Source organism: Canis lupus, chromosome 4 (assembly GCF_011100685.1).
Source record: "Canis lupus familiaris isolate Mischka breed German Shepherd chromosome 4, alternate assembly UU_Cfam_GSD_1.0, whole genome shotgun sequence".
Lineage (NCBI taxonomy): Eukaryota > Metazoa > Chordata > Mammalia > Carnivora > Canidae > Canis > Canis lupus.
In genome coordinates, this window is record NC_049225.1 from 14,225,195 (window position 1) to 14,245,880 (window position 20,686).

The window sequence follows — 20,686 nt, forward strand, 5'->3', positions numbered from 1 at the left end:
GGCTACATTTTAAAATATTAACCTAGAATTCTGAAAGCTCAAATAGTAACATCCTGCTAGAACACAAAAATCAGATGATAATGAATAGGAATGAGCAAAATCAACTTGACTTTGTGTATATCTACTAAACCTAGTAAAAATAAAATCACACACAACAACAGATAAAGTGCTTGGTATTTTTTTTTTTAAAGGCTATCTATCTTCATTATTTCCTGGCTCAAAAGCAGAGGGCAGTCCAAAGAGTGGGCTTTTCATATTCAGAATCAAATATCAGTTTTTCCAGTGACTCGTCTGCTTCCTAGTCCACAAAGTGGGGACAGTCACTGTATTAGTCAGCTCGGACTGCCATGCCAATGATCAAGACTGAGTAGCTTGAACAAAAGAAATTTATTTTCTCACAGTTCTGGAGGTTTTAAGTCTAAGATCAAGGTTCCACTACCATTCAGATTTGATGGGATCTCTCTTACTGGTTTATATACAGCCAACCTTCTTGTGTGTCCTCACATGGCCTTTCCTCAGGGCATGCACATCAGATTCAGATCCCACCCTATGACCTCCTTTACCCTTAATAACTTCCTAAAAGCTCTGTCTCAAAATAGAGTCACACTGGTGGTTAGGGTTTCAACATACACATTTCTGGGAAACACGATTCAGTCCATAGTGGTCACATTTATCTCATAGGGATTTTTATTATACTTTCTATAAAGCAGTGTCTGGCAGACATGAGTATTCCATAATAGATAACTACTATTAGTAATTTTATAGGACATTATGCTATGAAAATATGTCCTTAGAAGTTTGAAATAAAAAAAAAGTTTGAAATAAGATAAAAATGATATATTTCCCAAATTTATTTCTTCAAATTATGCTTTATTTTATTTTATTTTATTTTTTTTTTTTTTTTTATGTTTTTTTTTTTTTTTTATGTTTTTTTTTTTTTTTTATGCTTTATTTTAGATTGAACTATTGCTTTATAGGGGCATTGCGAAGAAAAAAATTGTAAGTTAATATAATTTTATTAAAATACTTTTAGTATTGGGACACCTGGGTGGCTCAAGCAGTTGAACGTCTGCCTTTGGCTCAGGTCATGATCCTGGAGTTCCAGGATTGAGCCCCACATCGGGCTCCTGCATAGAGCCTGCTCCTCTCTGCCTATGTCTCTACCTCTCTCTGTGTGTCTCACATGAATAAATAAATCAAATCATAAATAAATAAATAAATAAATAAATAAATAAATAAATAAATAAATAATAAATTACTTTCAGTATAGCATGTGATGTTTTAAAATGACCTGAAAAATAGAAATGTTAATTGCTCAACAAATAGAATTATTTGAGATGAAATGGTATTAAAACCCTGTTATTATAATGCAGGGGAAAAAAGTGAGCAAAGTTCAATGAAGGAGAACATCTAGAATGGACTTTTCAAGGCTGTAAACCCTTTCACTAATATTGCCTTTCAGCTTCTGGGGAGAAGAAGGAAGAAAGAACAAAAGAAAGAGAAGTCTTTTTTTAAAAAAAATCAATATTTAATATAGACACTCCTCCACCTTTGATTTCCTGCAAAGAACCAATTTTGAAACAAAAGGTTATGGGTCATGATATTATTGAAATCTGGCTTAGAAGATGGCTGAGCGACAGAGAGATAGTGAAAGCCCCCATGTTGAACATGCTCTTACAAAGAAAAGGGAAAATTAATTCTTTGACCTTACATATCAAGGGAAACACCAGGAGAGAGTATTTCCTTTGTGAGATTGAGAAAGGAAATGAATTCCAGTTGCAAGGACATTGGGAATACGTAAATGTTTGTTCCACTATGTCCAATCTTGTCTAGACTGCAATTTTGTTGACTCTTGGAATTCATTTTGGGATTGACTCCCCTAAAAATACGATTACAATAATACCTAGGGAAGCCACGGACTGAACATATAATAACTCTTGAAAGAGGTTAAACATGAAGCAAACAACCCTTAACATCTTCTATGCATAAGACTTATTTCTATAATTGGAAAAATATTATCCGATCTCAAGGCTTTTCCTTTAATTAAGAATCTGGTTATGTCAAAACAAAACCAAAAACAACACACTTCAAGATCCGAGATTCTCTCTGTTGCCTGCTACAGAAAATCTAAATTCGGTAATCTGACAAAGACTCCATATTCTAGTCTTTCCGCTTCCCGTTTCTCTTCCTGTGGCACATCCTCAAAACAAACAAAATGTTTTCTATAAAGTTCCCCTCACTTCAATCTGTCTCCATAGACTTTTCTGACATAAGCGAGGAGGGGGTAGAAAGAAGCAATCATACTGAGAGCCTAGGAATTTATCATATTCAACTCAGTCTGTAGACTTTCTCCCCAAATGTCCTGCACCCTGAATCTTACACCCGAGAGGATTTTCTGGAATTTCAGGAGGCTTCCAGGGAGAGTTACTGTGCAATGGATAGCACCCCAAAGTGATCAACAGCAAATCAGCATCAGGAGTTTCCTCCTCTCCTTCCTCTCTAACTTCCCTGTAGCAAGCTGTGGTCGTTGTACAGCAGAAGTTAAAACAACAAACCTTATGGAGAAAATAGATGTCTCTCTTATCTAGGGAAGTATTAAAACATACCTAAATATATTTTATTTTGGATATGAGGAATACATTTCAGCCATATATAGCATATGTTTTGTTTGACTGTGCGTCCCTGTTAAGAACAAAGTGCTCCATGCTCTGTCAGCTTGATTAATCTGAGAAGAGAGGTTCTGAAATGACTTTAGAGCAAATGTCCCTCCAAATTATGACTGCTTGCTTTGGAATGCTCTCCTTTTACCTCTCTACCCATCAACATCTTACCTGTATCTCAGAGGCATAGCAGGAATTAATCTTAGCTTATATTTCTCTTGTGACCCAATACGTCCTCCAGTATTTCATGGTTATGAGCATGTAAGCCTTAGCTTTCTTAATATGGGCTCCTTGAAGGCAGATGCTGTCTTAAATGTATTTATATCCTTTCCCTCTTTCTTCTCACTTTTCTTCTTCTCAGTGATATCAGGTGTCTTACTATGTCTTTACTAAATTGTTATTAAGAAAATGCTTGAGTGCCTGAATTTGTGAATAAAGGGAGGACTAAGAAAGTGGAGAGAATGGAAGGTACTGGCATCTACAAGGACCATTTTTATTCCCATTTCAGGAGATCCAGGAGCAAGTATGCTCCTGGACTTGTGGCCCATGAGGAATTACTACACTGCAGTAGAAATTTCCAAACTTAGAAGACCCAAATTTGAATCTTTTCTCTTCCAAGGTGGTGGAAATTTGCTACCTTCCCTGTGACCCAATGTCTTCATCTATAAGATGAAATTAAAGTATCCACATCATAGGATGGTTGTGAGGATGAGAGGAGACAGTGTGTGTCACAGGCCTGATTGTATATAGCTCAACGCGTGTACGCTGCTGCCTTACCCTGCAAGTAAACTTACAGCTGTGTATTCAGTAGCCACACTTACAGAGGATCCAGAGAATACCAGGTTAGAAGGCTGTGTCTTCCAATAACTAACAATCAATCCTATTTTTAAACTGTAATTCCCCAAGCTAAACCTATTTAGGACATCTTGAATCTAAGGAAATTGTTTGCACTGCTGAGGACATCATTATCCCTAACTCCACAACTGATGTTAAGTCAATTCCTGTCATACTGTCGTATAATCGCCCATGATGACCTATAAAATGTGGCATGGTCAGGGCCCTGCCTACCTCTTGGGCTTTGTTGTTTGTTATTCTTCTCACTGTGCTCCTATAACATTGTTTTCCATCCAGTTCTGGAGAAAACCTATATGCCTCCCTAACTCAGGACTTCACACCTATATATCTCTCCCTCAAAATATCTCTCTAACCCCACTTTTCACCTGCTTATCTCCTTCTCATAGTTCACATAAGATATATGAGACTCCATGGGAGAACTTTCCTTGTTCTCTGGTCTAAATAGATCTTATTATGCTTGTCCTTTAGCACTCTTCATTTTTATCCTATAGATCTTCAAAATTTATAATTTATGTGTCTCCCAGCAACTGTAAGTAGTATAAGCACAAAAATTGTGTGTTCATCATTATACCCTCAGCTCCACCCACAGTACCTGGCACAAGGTGGGTTCCCCACAAATATTTATTGATTTCATAAGGCCCTGATTGATTTAAAGTTTCTATTTTCTTGACACTCTATTGCTGGTTTGACTAGAAACCTCTTCTTGTAATATCACCATAATTCTGACTCTTATCAGAAGCTTTACTGAAGGAAACTAATTATGCTGTTCTTATATGAATTTAATATTATTTTGCTACTATGAAAGATTTAATATTTCAAGGTGACATTCTAGCCATTACTCATTAGTTTGAAAATTTGCCATATTTTTGATCATGCACTGTCAGTGCAATTCATTTTTGGAACCAAGGAGAATCTGAAGTCTAAAAATTAAAGAGTAGGCCTTATCCCACCTTTTTCTGTGTAATTAATCAAATTGCATGCCTTTTCTTAGGAGTTACCAAATAGTTTTACTCTAGTCTTTATGTCTTAATGGCATCAGAAGTAAGTCAGTGCCAAATACTAATATAATAGAAGGTTCTAGCCATCCCAGAAATAACCCAAATCAGGTTCCTGGATACTTGTTTTAAAAATAAGATATACTATTTACTAGTAAGCTAACAAAAACTGATAAACTTATGATAAATTCATAAGGCATGCCCAAGTGGGAAGTTTTAATAAAATGTGTAAAACCCTGTTACTAATCAGCTATTTGCCCCTAGAGACTCAGATGTACTATGATACCAATTACCACTATTCTATCAGATAACCGAAGGTGCCCAAAATTACTACTTGAATTTTTTTTTCAATTCGAAACCTTCCTAAAGATATTCTTTCTCTCCACAGAAGTTTGTTATTTTTGGTTGTTCTTTTTTTTTTTTTTTTTTTTGCTTTTTAACCCCTTATCCAACCCACTAGTTCTCTCTAACGTACATGGCAGGGACACCATCTTAAAGGATTTATTTTTCTATTTGTTTACGTACTCATTTGTTTACTAATTAAATATGCTAATAGGTCCTATTATATGCTAGACACTGTTCTGGGCTCTTAAGGAGCTATTCTCATTTTTTCAGTTTTTTTCATCCAAAAATAAAATATTATTTATCATACCAAGTTGTCATTTCAATAAATTACAATGTTTTTCACAAAATGATTATGTCATGACATTTAGCAGTTTAGTTCCACAAGGGATCTTATTTACTTGGGCTCACCATTACTCTAGAGTTAGAATGCCATTTTATTTTTTCTAAAAATGACACCTATCATTTTTTTATTGAGAAAGTAAGGTTCAAAAAAAAAAAAAGAGAAAGTAAGCTTCATTCCTTTTAGAAACATCTTACAGTATAAATAAGCAAATAGAAAAATTAATCATAATATGACCCACTACCCTGTTTGGCTTTTCTTTCTGCAGTGAGGATTCTAGTCTTCTAATCATATGCATAGATCTTAAAATAGATAATATTTCAGTGAATCAAAACTAATGTTCCAAGATTACTCTGGTGTGGATCATGATTTTATTTGCACTTCATTCCTCAGTATTTCTTACGAGAGAAAGGGAGATTGGAGTTGTAAGGACACTAGACCCAAGTTTCACAGTCTCACGTTAAACTGCCTTGAGGGTCCTCAATAAAATTTCCAGAGCACTTTATAATAATAAGCCTATTTTCATGGAAATCAAGAAACTAGGTCAAGATACCCTTTCATGAGCCCCCAAATGGTGTCTAACAGTTTAAGGATTGTCTGTCCTCTTTTCACACGGACTGCTTTCTCTAAGTGGGCCTTAACATCTACAATTTCCATCTGGGCTGCCCAGCCAGGGCTTTGTGTCTATCCACAGTGACAGGAGTGGCCAGTATGACAGCCTCCAAAATGCTTTTGCAGAACACAGAACCCCTGGATGCCTGAGTAAACTGTGAATCCAACCCCAGATACCAGCCATTTGTCTTCTTAACCAGTACACCCTCCCAGGCACCTCCTTCCCAGAGCCTTTGCCTGTGCCTGCCCATCAGAGAGGGGAGGAGGCCACAACTGCTGGACATAAGCTTATGAGAACTCTCTCTGAAAGGAAAATTGCATAAGGGGTGGGCATGTTTTAATAGGTCCCCAAATCAGATGATTGACTTGTCTATGATCTAATGGGAGAGCAGAAGAAGAACACAAGACACTGGGAGGAAATTCAAATGGACTGGGAATGCCCAGTCTTTATACTTCGAAAGCCCTTAACAAATGCCCACAGTTAGGTTTGCCAAGCAAATACTTCTGAAGATGAATAGTAGAGCTCTTCATTGTACTTTTCATTGTTTATCATTGCCAATTATTTTTCTAACAAAGTCATATTCCCAAATTATGATGGAAACTGGCAGCAACATTAGTACCAGATATTTCACTGAACTTAGAATTTTCCAAAAGAATATCTAAAGCAAGAACAAGCTCTATTAAATTTGGAGTTGCTCACATTCAAAACTCAACAGTATGCTTCAATATGACTAAACAAGTTATAGGAACAAAATATGCAACAATTTTAGGATTTATGTACTGTTTTTCTCATAAAATTTCTGAGGCAAAGAAAATCATGACATTTTCTTAAATGAATTATTTCTAACTAAAACCCTGAGTGTTGTCTTCATCCTATTACCACAACCTGAAAAACCCTTCTCTCTTCTCTCCACTCTTGTAAAACCCCCAGCTACTACAAGGGCCAGTATGTAAATCACTTACCTGAGACATTTTCCTTGTCTAACGAGCCTACCATAATGATTGTATCTTTATTCTGCAGACATTCTGCAGTCTTGGACTTAATTTGTGGAAAATTTTTTGGTTCTCAGGGTGTTGTTTTTTCCTGTCTCATATAACTGCACGTATTTTATATTCCTTCAAGAACATCGTTATAGCACTTAGTACAATAAATGATTGTTTAATGATTAAGTGAACTTAAGTGCTAATGACTACAGGAATTTTAATGGTCTCTGAGAGGATAAAATGCATGATGGATGTTATTTATGTAATGCTGTACCTCATTTCATTCTATAAAAGACAGTGGTATTTATTTCTGTTCTGTGGAAGAGATAGTTTCTTCCCTTTAGGACCAAAAATAAAGGCACTTGAGAATTTTCCCCCTCTTCTGTTTTGTTTTACATCCTGTTTTGGCTTTACAAGCATGTCTGCTTGTGCAAGAGTATCTCTGAGCCATGTCCACGTGTAGTCTGGACTCTTCTACATTCTGTTCTAAGCAAAATCATTCCAGTGTTCATTTTCAGGTCACCCCAATTTTGAAAATGACAAAAAACTATGACCCTTTCCCCACTATAGGGAATCCGTGATCCAAGAAGTCTATGTAGTTGTAATTCGCACAGACAAAACCCAGCCTCATTATTGAATGCAGAGCACAAGAAATCAGCTGACAGAGTTCAGTGTTGGGACAGGGACAGCCTCTGAGATTTTGCTTCCTCCTGTGCAGGTAGAAGCAAGAATAGTACCTTCAGGGCTCTAGTGAGGAGTGAATAAGATAATGCGGGCAATGTACATTCCTGGCTCAATAAATGTGAGTGCTCACCGGATGCTAGGAATTGTTTATGTGATTTAGTATAACTAGTTGCAACCTTAAGCAAGTGATAGAGCCTTGCTGGGCAACAGTGTCTTCATCATAAAATGGTGATAAAGAGGAAAACTACCTCATAGGGTCATCGTGAGGATTGCTGAGGTAATGGATATAAAGCAGGCTTGGAGCTTTGTCAGTACTCAGTAATTGATAACTGTTTCCACATCCATTGTCACGATCACCATCACCTTCATCATCATGCTCATCACTACTATTAACAGATTGTCAGAAAATGGCACAGCCAATGTATAAAGAGGCTATTTGAGGTTGGTTAAAACAGGTGTGTGAGACAGGAGGCTCAAACGGGGAAATAAGAAAGCAAAGGAGGGACGCTTGGGTGACTCAGTGGTTGAGTGTCTGCCTTTGGCTCAGGGCCTGATCCTGAAGTCCTGGGATCGAGTCCACATCAGGCATCCTGTTTTCTCCCTCTGCCTATCTCTCCTTTCTCTTTCTCTTTCTCTTTCTCTTTCTCTTTCTCTCTCTCTCTCTCTCTCTCTCTCTCTCTCTCCCCATAACTAAATAAAATTTTAAAAAAAGAAAGCAAAGGAATACTGAAGGACCCAATCAGGGCTGGCAGCAGCACTAATGGTAGAGAAGATTTTTCCCCCTAAGGAATACTAATTTTTACTCTAATAAGCATACAACATTAAGTCAGTCGCACACCCGCTGTCTCTTAGAGATCCGTCAGACAAACTGATGATAAAATATAACACCCCTCCCCTAAATAACTACCATAGGTTCATATTCTGATAAAAGACACCAAATCAGTCCCCATCCTGGCATTTTATATTAATAATCTGTATGTCCTTAATATTACTTCGGTGTGACTTTCGAAGAAATTTCAACTTTGATATCTGCATATAAAAACCCTTATTTTATTTAAAAACAAAACAGTGGTTTTCTTTAACAAAATAATTTATATACCCTAGATCTAACTCTCCTGATACCAGGACTTCAGAAGAATTTCTGGAGTAATGAGGAACATGCACATGGGGAGAACAAATCTTGATGGAAAAGTGAATTTTCCATTGTTGGAAAAGAAGTTAAACTATTCAGATTTGTCCTGGTGCTGTATGCAAATAATGGCACCGCATGAGAAGGAGAAATGCATGAAATTTAGAAGTAAGGATATATTTACACTGGCTCATGGGAGCTGCCCACACCAATTTTGCACTTTGTTTTCCTCCCTGTGAAGTACAAGAAGTTACAAAATATTAGAACCTTAAATTTTTAGTTCTAAGTGTCTTGATTGAATATACTCATGGAAACAGCATGGACATCACTTAACGGTTCAGTTTCCTGGGGGTCTCATTCTAAATGCAGACATAATTATTGCTTTGATCCCAAGTCCACTGTGAAATAAAAGAAGAAAGTACAACTATTTCCTGGAGTGATGCATAGTAATAATCCAAGTCAAGGTAAGACTCTTCTTCCTAAACCATGACTCAGATCCCTAAAAACCAAGTCATTTACTGGTAACATTCAATGTGTGCTTCCAAAAAAGATGCAAACTTAAGTCATCCTCGTGCATTGAGCTCAAGGCTCAGGCTATAAAACACATAGACACAAACAACATGTGAAGACAATGAATATAATACAACTCTTGGATACATACTACAGACATGGCTGATAAATCTGATGCATGGTGGAAAGTGTTACTAGAATAACTTAAAAGCTAAACAGAGATTTCAGGAAATTTGGACAGCAAGTGTGAACAGTGAGAGAAATAGTCTATCTGCCGGGAGAATTTCCATTGCCCGAGTTGGCCATATGGAAATCACAAGGTCTCCTTCTAAATCCCTCCATCTCATCCTCTCTAATATCCAAAAAGATCAGCAAAGGAAGAGTGCTTTTATTTCCCAACTTTCTCACTGGCATTTTTGTAAACAATTTTGATGAAGGAAGACACATGTTATCAAACACTACAGAATGACATCAGACAAAGGAATTCTCCTATACTACCCAAGACTTGTTCAGGGTCAGTCAGTTATACAGTTTCTGGGAAGTCTAGGTTTCTACTTCTGCTGTTGAACTTTCTAAATATAATTGAGCATTTAAAACAGATTTCAGGGACCCCCTGGATGGCTCAGCGGTTGAGCGTCTGCCTTTGGCCCAGGGCGTGATGCTGGAGACCTGGGATCGAGTCCCACATCAGGCTCCCTATGTGGGGCCTGCTTCTCCCTCTGCCTGTGTCTCTGACTCTCTCTCTCTCTGTCTCTGTGTCTCTCATGAATAAATAAATAAATCTTAAAAAACATTTTAAACAGATTTCATTGAAGTTTTTATTTGTTTGTGTGTTTGTTTTTTACAAAATTGGTTTGAATTTAAAATCAGTTTAGGATAGAATCTCTTCTGATTCCTAATTTGTCTTTCCTGTTTTTAGTTGGGAGCCATCCAGACATTGTCTAACACATGGGGTTTCAAATGAGATATGGTAACAATATAAAACGTAGAAGGCAGTTTTCACTTGGAGGCAAAGGACATGGGAGAGACAAAGAAGAATAGAAAAGAAAGCCAGTTTTATCTGTCTTCTGGGGGTTATGTCAGAAATGTCCCAGGAAACACTTGACTCCTCCCTCTCTTTTTTTCATTGCCCTGGCTCTTGCCATACTGGCTCCTTCTCCGCTCTAAAAAACAGACTCAGTTCAGATGTCCCCTCCCCAACAAGGCCTCTCTGACCACCCAGTAGAATCTTCCCCTTGTTCCTTCATCCCTTTGTAACTTCTACCACTTAGGCATCCAGAGTTCAGATCAGTCATTTGTCACTTATTAGTCCACTTGTTTCTTACTTACTTCTTTTTTTTAAATTTTTTTTTATTATTATTTATGATAGTCACACACAGAGAGAGAGAGAGAGGCAGAGACACAGGCAGAGGGAGAAGCAGGCTCCATGCACCGGGAGCCCGACGTGGGATTCGATCCTGGGTCTCCAGGATCGCGCCCTGGGCCATAAGGCAGGCGCCAAACTGCTGCGCCACCCAGGGATCCCCTCTTACTTACTTCTTTATTTTCTGAGTCCCTGACTAAAATGTGAGTTCCTTCAGGGCAGGATTTTACCTGTTTTATTCACCTCCACATTCTTGACCTTCAAACAGTGTCTAACACATATTAGCTGTTCCACATATTTTTGTTGAATGAAGACTGATAAGACTGTGTGCTTCCTCCAGAGAAGTTTTCCTACACCCACCTCGCTCAGGACAAGCCTTTGCACTCCTGGCTCTTACCCATTTTTCCTGCTCCAGCTCAAATGCCATGATGTCCCTTCCTCCTTCCCATCCTACCCCCCCACACTTCCTCACATACTTTCTCCTCTAAACTGCTGGACTCCTTCAATTACCAGCTGAGTGATCCTAAATAAAATGATTTCATGGCTCTGTGTCTCAGTTTCCTCATCTAAAATTGAGGGGGAAACAGAGAAACAAAATCATTGCAGCTACTGTCAAGATCACATGGAATAATCTGTGTAAGACATCTGAGAGAGCCTGGACATCAACAAATGCTGAATAGTCACAATTATTCTTATTCCCATACATTTAACACTTAATCAAAATACTACCCTTTATTTAAAAATTTCAAATATGTTTTCTGTTTTTTCTGCCTGTTCATGTAGTATCTAGCCTAGTACCACATGTACTTATTGGGCAATTTAACAAATCGACATTTGATTAAACGCAATAAAGGAAAAAGGAATGAGGTATACTGAGGAAAGTCAGGCAAGTAGGTGAGGAATTTTATTAACTCGATTATATTACTTTATATTCTTAAAATTCAGATGAAGAAGGCTCGGTGTTTAAAATTCTGTACTTTTGCCAATAAATTCAACTTAGATTTCTATTTATTTTCAGATACCGCCTGCTTTCAAGGGAACAGGCTTCAAACATGTCACAATTTTGGTTATTTGTCTAACCGCCAAGGAATATTTTATCAGTATTAGCAAATAGGCAACAGAAACATTATTTTGTGTTTGACTTTACCTAAATGATAATTCAGAAAATAAAATCAAGAAAGAATAAAGCAAGTGATGCTAATCTCCATCTCATAGGAAAGTAAGTGATCATGCACATGAAATTAATAAACACCAGGTGAAGAGGAACAAATTGTACCATCACACATTTACTAGGCTTAACAAGGGATGTGTTGTTGGCTTACCCTCTCTATCCTATAGGATTCCAACAAATTAAACTTCTCCAACTGCAAGTTATTAGTGTTGAGGTAATGTTGCTGTCCCTGGACAGCTGAGCTCAGCTGCACTAGTTCCATGTTTCCTTTCCAAAGGATAGCTAAAGAAACATTTTTTTGACAAGTGTAATATGTTTGCTATGTTTCAGGAAATTTTGTTCACATTTTCCTCTATAGCTCAATGTATCATTTCATGATTTCTGTAGGTTTGATTTATGTGGGGCTAGGTGCAAATGTTAGTAAAACTAACAATGTCCAAAGTAGACCAGCGTAGTCTAAAGGAGGTTCATGGATCTGATGTTCCAGAGAAGAAATTCTCACCTCCTGTGTGTACAAAGCTTGATCTACCATTCAAGCATTATTTGATTGGTTGATTGGTTTTAAGTATGGGAAGGTTTCACCTTCTTCTTCTTCTTAACTTGTAAATGGATAATGTATTCAATTGATACAAAAGATAATTCTTTGACAAGTCCTTTAGAAATTAACCTATAATATGCATAACTCTGCAACTTTTTTTTCCTCCTGACAACATATCACGGGCATCTCTCTAGTCAATAGCTGAACTCTAGCTCGTTATTTTTAATATCAACAAAATATATACAGTATGTGTATATTTTATAATTTTTCAACCAGTCTGTTGATGGATAATCAGGTTGTTTTTAGGTTTATTTTTTACTTATAAGATGGAAATTAATATTCTTGTGCATATGTCTTTACATATGACCACTTTGGTTTCTATAGGGTAGATTCCAAAATGTAAGATCAATGGATCAAAAGGTATATAATATATAGTTCTGCATATAGATCTATATATTGACATTTTCCTATAGAGAGTTCTAGATACTGTCATAAGATTTACTTAGCTTTTTTTTAAATTTCATCAGTCATGATATCCTGATGGAAACTATCTTTTTAACACTCAAGAATAACAAAAAATCATGCCTTGCCTTACTCAGAAAACACTAACCCAGAAATGAAATATGTTCCAAATCAAATCCTTTTTAATTGTTACCACGGGAATAATTTTCTATATATATTTTTTCAGCATCCCATCTTATGATTTTTTTCCCTCAAACTTATGACAGAATAGTGTGTGAACTTTGTTCACCACAAAAGTAACCACATTTGCAGGCTTAGTGGAACAAAGCATTTAGTAACATCAGTAGAACAAAGCATTATTAATCACATTTCTATTTAGATCATTTACAAAGACTCATTTGTTCCTGAAAATTTATAAGCCCCAAATCTATTATTTTCTTTTTAAAAAAGATTATTTATTCATGAGAGAGACAGAGAAAGAGACAGAGACATAGAGAGAGAAGCAGGCTCCCTGCGGGGAACCTCGTGAGGGACTTGATCCCAGGATCCTAGGATCATGACCTGAGCCTAAGGTAGATAGATGCTCAACCACTGAGCCACCCAGCCCAGGTGTCCCTCAAATCTACTATTTACTTTGCTTATTTTCAAATATTAGTCTAGATATTGAGCTGGCACAATTTTCTCAATAAATGCTATATTGTACAGTACATAACATGGCTGTTCTGAAGTAAAGGTGAGAATTTTTTTCGACTTTTCGATTGTGAGCCAGTGGTTTATTGGCCAGTCCCTCAAGTAAAGTTGTTGGACTTGTACAGAAAATGTGTCGAGTTGACACATCATATTTTTTAATAAGAAGAAAAAGAAAAATCCTAGGATCTAAGAAAAAAATTTCTTTCTTATTCATCAACTATCAAATGTATTATTTCATTTAATTTATAGCAACCTATAAGTATTTACAGATGAAGAAACCACAGTCAGGGAGGCTAAGTAACTTGTTCAATGCCTCAGGATAAATAAAGAGGAAGACCCAGATCATTCCATTTTCCTTCTAATGTTGAGACCACACTCTACACATGAATATGTCCCCAGGTCCCTATTTAACTTGACATATCGATCACTCATTTTTGCCCCAATCTTTTTTCCTTTCTTAGTTGTAGGTTACATACCAGTCAGAATCAGCTGCCAACGATGGTATAGACATGAAGGTAAAGTTCCAACTGGCTACAGCATTTCTACAAAACTAGACAGGAATTTTGACTAAACATGAGCTCAGGCCTCTGGTCTACTCTTGGAGCATGAGGGAGGATATTTCACCGCCCATTGAGTTGGTTCTCCTTCCTAGGTTGACAGTTGTCCCAGAAGCTATGATGGTCAGTGACAGGATCACCTTCCACACAACACTTTTCAGCCTCAGACCTCATGGTTGTATTACTGAAGATATTTTCTACCTTAGCATCTTAAAGATACTCAGTAAAAACTAAATAAATCTCATCTGACCTGCTGGGTGAACACTTTTCTCCCCTTATGTTTCTTTAACCCTGAGGCTTACTGGGGAAGCTAATGCCATTTTTTTTCTTTGAGGTTTTTTTTTTTTTAATATTTTATTTATTCATGAGAGACAGAGAGAGAAAGGCAGAGGCATAGGCAGAGGGAGAAACAGGCTCCTCACAGGGAGCCTGATGCGGGACTGGATCCCAGGGCCCCAAGCTCACTCCCTGAGCTGAAGGCAGAACCGTTCAACCGCAGAGCCACCCAGGAGTCCCTCTTCAAGGTTTTTAAAAGGCATATTGGAAAGTACCTCAAATCTCTCCTGCTTAAAGAGCTGACCACAGGGTGGAGGAGGGGCTGTAACATTCCCCTCCTTATTGTATCACATGAGGATTCTACATGAATCATTTTTTTTTCACTTATAATTAAAAGAATTTTTTCAATAGTGGAAAATGTAAGCAAGATTTATATCATTTTAAGAGACACAGTAACACATTCTCACCCTTAGACTCTCACAAAATACATAGCCTTTTGAAGTTTAATATATGAAACAGTAGAGAAGGGTCTTCCTCCCTTATGAAGACCAACTATAATGCCATTGTGTATGTAATTCTTGATTTGACTAATAATAGTTTCTTCTAGTATTAGGTATTTTTAAAAGTATTGACATATATACAAATATTGCTTTACTTTTTTTTAATCAATGTATAGTATACCTTTTACTGCATTTTTGTGTGACCATAGTTTTTAAAAATTAATATAAGAAGAGGCCTAACTTGGAGAAGTCCGGGATGAAAATCTACCAGGAGTGGAGGGATGGAGATGGAAACTCTTTGTAAATGGCAAGAGAATCTTTTTCTCAACTTTTCTATTTCCACTCAAGTCTTGGGGAGGAGATAACACATCACACAGAGCAGGTTGAGGTTAGCTCTGAAGCCCTCTGTGCCGGTCCTCCACCAGCGAGGCAACCCTTCTTTGACCGGGTGAACTCACCATTAACCAAGCTCCGAAGGAACCAACCTGGGGCACCTGAAGCGGGTGCCGGGTCAGGGCGCCAGGCTGCAGGGAGCAAAGCGCTACAGAAGTGCTTCCAGGGGCTTCTCACCCTGGGAGACTGTTCTATACACACCAGCTCTTACAAAAGTCTCTTGTGCCCAGCGAAACGCATCCCTACACCTGCCTGCACAGAATGCCGAGTGCACACCCACACACCCCAAGTTCAGGCGGCGGGCGCGCGGACACCCCACTGACCCCCCACCGTCCCCCTCCCCACCCCGTGCCCGGAGCACCTTCTGCAGGGCAGGCAAGCAAGCGCTTCCCTTCCTTTTTCACATCTTCCAAGTTGCCAAACCTGGGACTGGGTGACACCGGGCGGCGACTGAGCCTTCTCCGTGTTGCCCTGGGACCCCGAGGTCCCCGGGCGGGTCCCAGAGATGCGCAGGCACCTCGCGCTCCTCGGAAGCTCCGGGCAGGGACAAAGAGGGTCCGAAGCGGAGGGAGGAATCGGCGGCTGCGGGGAGCTGGGCTCTCGGGTCGCTGGCAGGGCGGCCGGAGCAGTGCCCAGGGCTCCGCGCGCCCTCCCTTTCCCGGGGTGCGCTCACCATTTGTAGCCTCTGCCGCGCTTGAACTTGAGGGTGAGCCCGGCCTCCAGAAGGAGCAAGAGGTTGAGCAGCGCGAGCAGCCAGTACCGCGGGTCCTTCTTCACCTCGGTCACTCGCCAGACCCCGACCAGCGAGTGCAGCACGAACAGCAGCCGGGTGGCCAGGGCGTTGAGCAGGACCAGTCTGTCCATGCCGGCCCGCGCTCTGCGCCCCGCGCTCTGCGCCCCGAGCCCTGCCTGCCCCCCGCGCCCTGCCTGCCCCCCCGCGCCCGGCTCCCCCGCGCCCTGCCTGCCCCCCCGCGCTCTGCGCCCCGAGCCCTGCCCCCCGCGCCCTGCCCCCCGCGCCCTGCGCCCCGCGCTCTGCCCCCCGCGCTCTGCGCCCCGCGAGTCCGCTGGGGAGCCCCGGAGCCCGCCCGTGGGCGGGAACGTGACAGCTCGAGCCCCGCTGCCGCCGAGCCTCCGCAGCCCCCCGCGCCGGGGGAGCCGCAGACAGCACTCGCCCCTCCCCCGAACTTCCTGACAACTCTCCTAGAGGGGAGTCTCCGAACCCAGCCCGCGTAGACTGCGGCGCTTTCCGGGGCGGCTGGGGCTGCTCGGCGGGGCTCCGGGGCCCGCCCCCCCCCCCCCAGCGCTGCCCACCCCGCGCTCAATCCCGGGAGCCGGGCTCCATCCCCGCCCCCCACCCCATCCCACCCCCGCAGCGGTGTCCCCGAAACTCCTGGACTCCGAGGGATGGGGCGGCCTGGAGGGCGCGGTGCTACGGGACCCAAGGGGGCGGGACCCCCCCTGGCTTTCCCACCGAGGGCCTTTAATCCCCTCACACTTCTTACGAGGACAAACTGTCATAGTGACTCCAAGCTGGAGGAGCGCCGGGGAATCCGCTGTCCAAGCAGTTTTAGAAACGCTGTTCCGGGGCAGTTAGAAGAATCCAGCCCTCGGGGACCCAGAGGAATCAGGCCGGGGTTGGGGCTTCGGGTGCAGAGCGTCCCCGCACTGCGGGGCCAGCGGGCAGCTCGGGTCGCGCCCGCCACTGATTCCTTCTGCAAGGCCGGGAGGCGGATGGGGAAACTGAGGGAGGACGGAGAAGATAAAGCCAGAGGTGGGACTTGAGGGGAGCAATTGGTGCAGATGTGAACCGCGTATTTCAGGCCAGTGACCAATGAATTAAACTCTGGCCTTCCTAGCATCCGAGGAAAAGAGGAAACTAAGTTGGGGTTTCCCAAAACACCTTCATGATTTTCCTTTCCTTGTTTGGTTTCCTCCTGCCCAGACCACTATTTATTTGACATTTTTTCTTTAAACGAACTCAATTCTTTACTGAAATAATTTTTAAATGAAGCTTTACATCGCTTCTACATGGAAAACCAGGATAGTAGGCCGGAGATGGAAGGTAATTACAAAAACAAATAAAATATAATGAAACTAAGTTATTGAAATCTCACTAGATATTAATTATTGCCTTCTAAGGCTCTGTACCTCCACCACCATCCCTTTCTGGGAGAGTTAAAGACATACCAGCCATATTACTACCAAGCAGGAATGTTCTCTTGACCACATTAGTAAAACTGAGGAAAACACAAAAGGAATATATTGGTTAGGTGTATTCAACTTACGATCATCTCATACCTTTCTTAAAAATAGGTTGAAAACTTTGAATTATATGATTAATGTGCTCATTAGGTGAAAAAAAAATCCAATTGTTTAGAAGCTCAGTTATTTCTGATACTGTCATTAGGGCAATTTTTTTTTCCCCCTGTGGGTGTGCATTCTTCTACACCTTACAGGAAACCCAGCAGTGATTTCCTAGGACTGCTTATTATAGTGCTTTTCATTGTGACCTCACACTATTCAGTGACATGCAAGAGCACAGTGTACCAGGGCAGTGGGAGGCAGGGTGGTATGGACATTGGAGCCCTAGAGCCAGGCCAACTGACCTCCTTGGAGTCCTGGCTCAGCCACTTTAGCATTGCTATAAACTTTGTACCTCTGTTTCCTCATCTGTATATGGGATGCTAAGCCTGTTAATTCATAGAGTCATTGTGAAGTTCAAATGAGTTAATCCACATAAAGTACCTGGAAGGTATTAAGTACTTGGTAAACACTGGCGATGACTGCCCGGACCAAGAAAGTTAGTTCTGGGGAGCCAATCTTCGATGATCCAAGACAAGTAATACTAGGAGTGGAGAAGACAAATGTGACACTCCTAAGGCCTGTCAAACCCTCTGGCTGAACACCACGGGAACAGATTGTTGCTGAACAAGTTGGGTTTACTAGTCTGTTAGGCAGAGAGCACACTCCATTGCGAACTGTGGGCAGTTCAGGAAGAAGGCATTAGAAGGATTAGAAAGCGCTTACTAGAAAGGATGTGGCCTTGTGTTAGCTAATTACAGAGGGCTCAGAAGGTGGGGCTTTACTCTAATTGGATGCGCTCAGGAACTGGGTTTAATTCTATGATGGGTTGTCTTAATAAAGTCCTTATTTAGATAGGGAACTGTTAGGGCAGTTAGGACAATGTTCACATCTTTTTCCGGGTTCAGACATAATTACAGATCCTATCTATCTTTTTCTTGATCCATCAGATTCACAGAATGGCTTTGCTTGATGTTTATGTTCTGTGAAATCTTGGTGTTCTACAGGAAGATGACAAAACCTGCTGCTGGGTAGACCAGTTGCCTGCCGTCAGGGCTTGCTTTCCTTTTTCTTAGGCCTCCAAGGAGGGACTTGAGGAGAAGGGTTTGACAAGAAAGGAAGGAGGTCAGTCTAACAGCTTCCAAATGTCTTTATTGTTCCCTGTTTTGAAGGCTTAGGTTCAGTATAGGTTCTATTATTTCCAGGTTTGAAAAACAAAATAAATAGTAATAAATAAAGAACTATTTAAAAGTTCTTTAAATAGAACTTAAAGGTTGTTTTTTAAAATTTTTCTCCTAAGCTCATTTTAGAAGACTGGAGGTTGGGGTATCTGGGTGGTTCAGTTGGTTTGAGCCTCCGGCTCTTAGTTTCGGCTAATGTCAGAATCTCAGGGTCATGGGATGCCTGGGTGGCTCAGCGGTTGAGTGTCTGCCTTTGGCTCAGGGCATGATCCTGGGGTCCAGGATCAAGTCCCATATCGGGCTCCTTGCAGGGAGCCTGCTTCTCCCTTTGCCTGTGTCTCTGTCTCTGTCTCTCTCTGTATCTTTCATGAATAAATTAAAAAAAAAAAAAAAGAAGAATCTCAGGGTCAAGATCTCAGATTCAGCCCTGCCTCAGCCTCTGTACTTAGCGCTGAGTGTGCTTGTGATCCTCTCTCTCCCTCTGTCCCTCACTCCCTCTCACATACTCTCTCTCTCTAAAACAAACAAATAAATCTTTAAAAAAAAAAAAAAGAGGATTGGAGGTTTCAAGAACTATCTTAAGACCTTCGATCCAATAGAGCAGCAATCTTTTAAAAAGAAAAAAAAAAGCAATTAAAAAAATGCTATTCTTATTGAAAAAGCAATCTTAGTCTCTCATGCACCCAGTTCTTGTATAGGGTGGGGTTGCACAAAGTGGAGTTCACCCTATTGTCTTAGGAGACAGTAGTCACCAGCCCTCTCTTCCCTTCTGAATTCAAAGTAAAACAGTTGTCAATCTTTTCTTTCAATTAGAATGATTTTGGTTGCATGAATGAGTCTGTCTCAAACTAACTCAAGTAAAAGGAGTAATTATTGGAAGAATACATAATGGTCTTACAAGGAGATGGGACCCCTTGGAAATCAAGCACAGGAAGTACAGTAGAGCCTTGGGCAACTGGAATTGTAGCACAGCTGTGTCCTTGCATGGCTCTGGGATCTTCCGGTTGCAGTTTGTAGACCTTTTCACAGCAGCTCTCTAACACTGTCTACTTTCAGGCACATCTCTCCACATTCTGAGTTCAAATTGCCCAGAAAAGGAATTCACTGAACTTTTTCAACTCTAGGTATCAGGTCACACCATGAACCAGACAGTAGGCTATTGAATGACTATAATCCAGTCATTGGCTGTCCCCAAGCAAAGTCCAATGTTGATGCTGCTTTCATCATCCTTCAACATGACATTCTAGGTAGGGCAGTTTGGGCAGGGGAGGAAAGGTCACAGCAGACACACTGAGGGATGCATCTAGGACCATTCAGCTCTTGGCTGATACGTACACATGCCTACAGTGCTAGAGATGTCCCTGTGTGATACTACTTAAACATTGTACATGCAATCATGGACTCATCTATGACCTCCCAACAGCAATGCAATCCAAAATCACATCTATATCCCGAGGTCCCCAGAGCTGCAGTGAGTCTCAAAAGCCACAGCTTCTAAGTAATTTTCACTCCTTCTTTGGCTCCATTTTGATCCTATTCAGATATCATTCTTTTAATTAATTAATTAATTTACTTACTTACTTACTTGAGAGAGAGAGTACAAGTAGAGGAAGGTCAGAGGGAGAGGGAGAAAATCTCAAGTAAACTCCCTGATGAGTGCAGAGCCTGGTGTAGGGCTTTATGTCACGACCCAGAGATCATGATCTGAGCCAAAACCAAGAATCAGAAGCTCAACTGACTGAGCCACCTGGGTGCTCCCAGAAATCATTCTTATACACACACATGCACACACACACACACACACACACATTAATTTGCCAACTTAACAAAATTGTTGACTTCTCAATGTGAAAATTGGAGAGTCCAATACTCCCACAGTATTTTTTTCTTTCTTACTCTACCTCTACTACCCAAATTTCGTGAATGATGATATTGTCTAGAACAACAACACTCTCTCTACGTATAATTAAGTATACTGTGTTGATCCTAAAAATTGAAAATCATCAAAAAATATTTAAAACATGTAATTATTATTCACTGTATTTTTCATATGCAATGTATTCTTCCCCTGAACTTTGAAGACTTCCACTATCTTCTGGAATCCAATATTACTGATAGGAAGTCTCATGTAGATCTCATT

At 40.6% G+C, this 20,686-nt stretch overlaps 1 protein-coding gene across 1 annotated transcript in view; it reads right to left on the bottom strand.

Annotated features, from left to right (window-relative positions):
• The window catches only part of TMEM26 (transmembrane protein 26), a 48,048-nt gene extending 32,074 nt beyond the window's left edge, over window positions 1-15,974 (bottom strand). Inside the window, exon 1 of the mRNA XM_038534028.1 lies at window positions 15,738-15,974. Within this exon, the coding sequence (XP_038389956.1) occupies window positions 15,738-15,928 (191 nt within the window). The 5' untranslated portion in view covers window positions 15,929-15,974. The remainder of the gene's footprint in view (window positions 1-15,737) is intronic.
• Window positions 15,975-20,686: the final 4,712 nt, after the last annotated feature.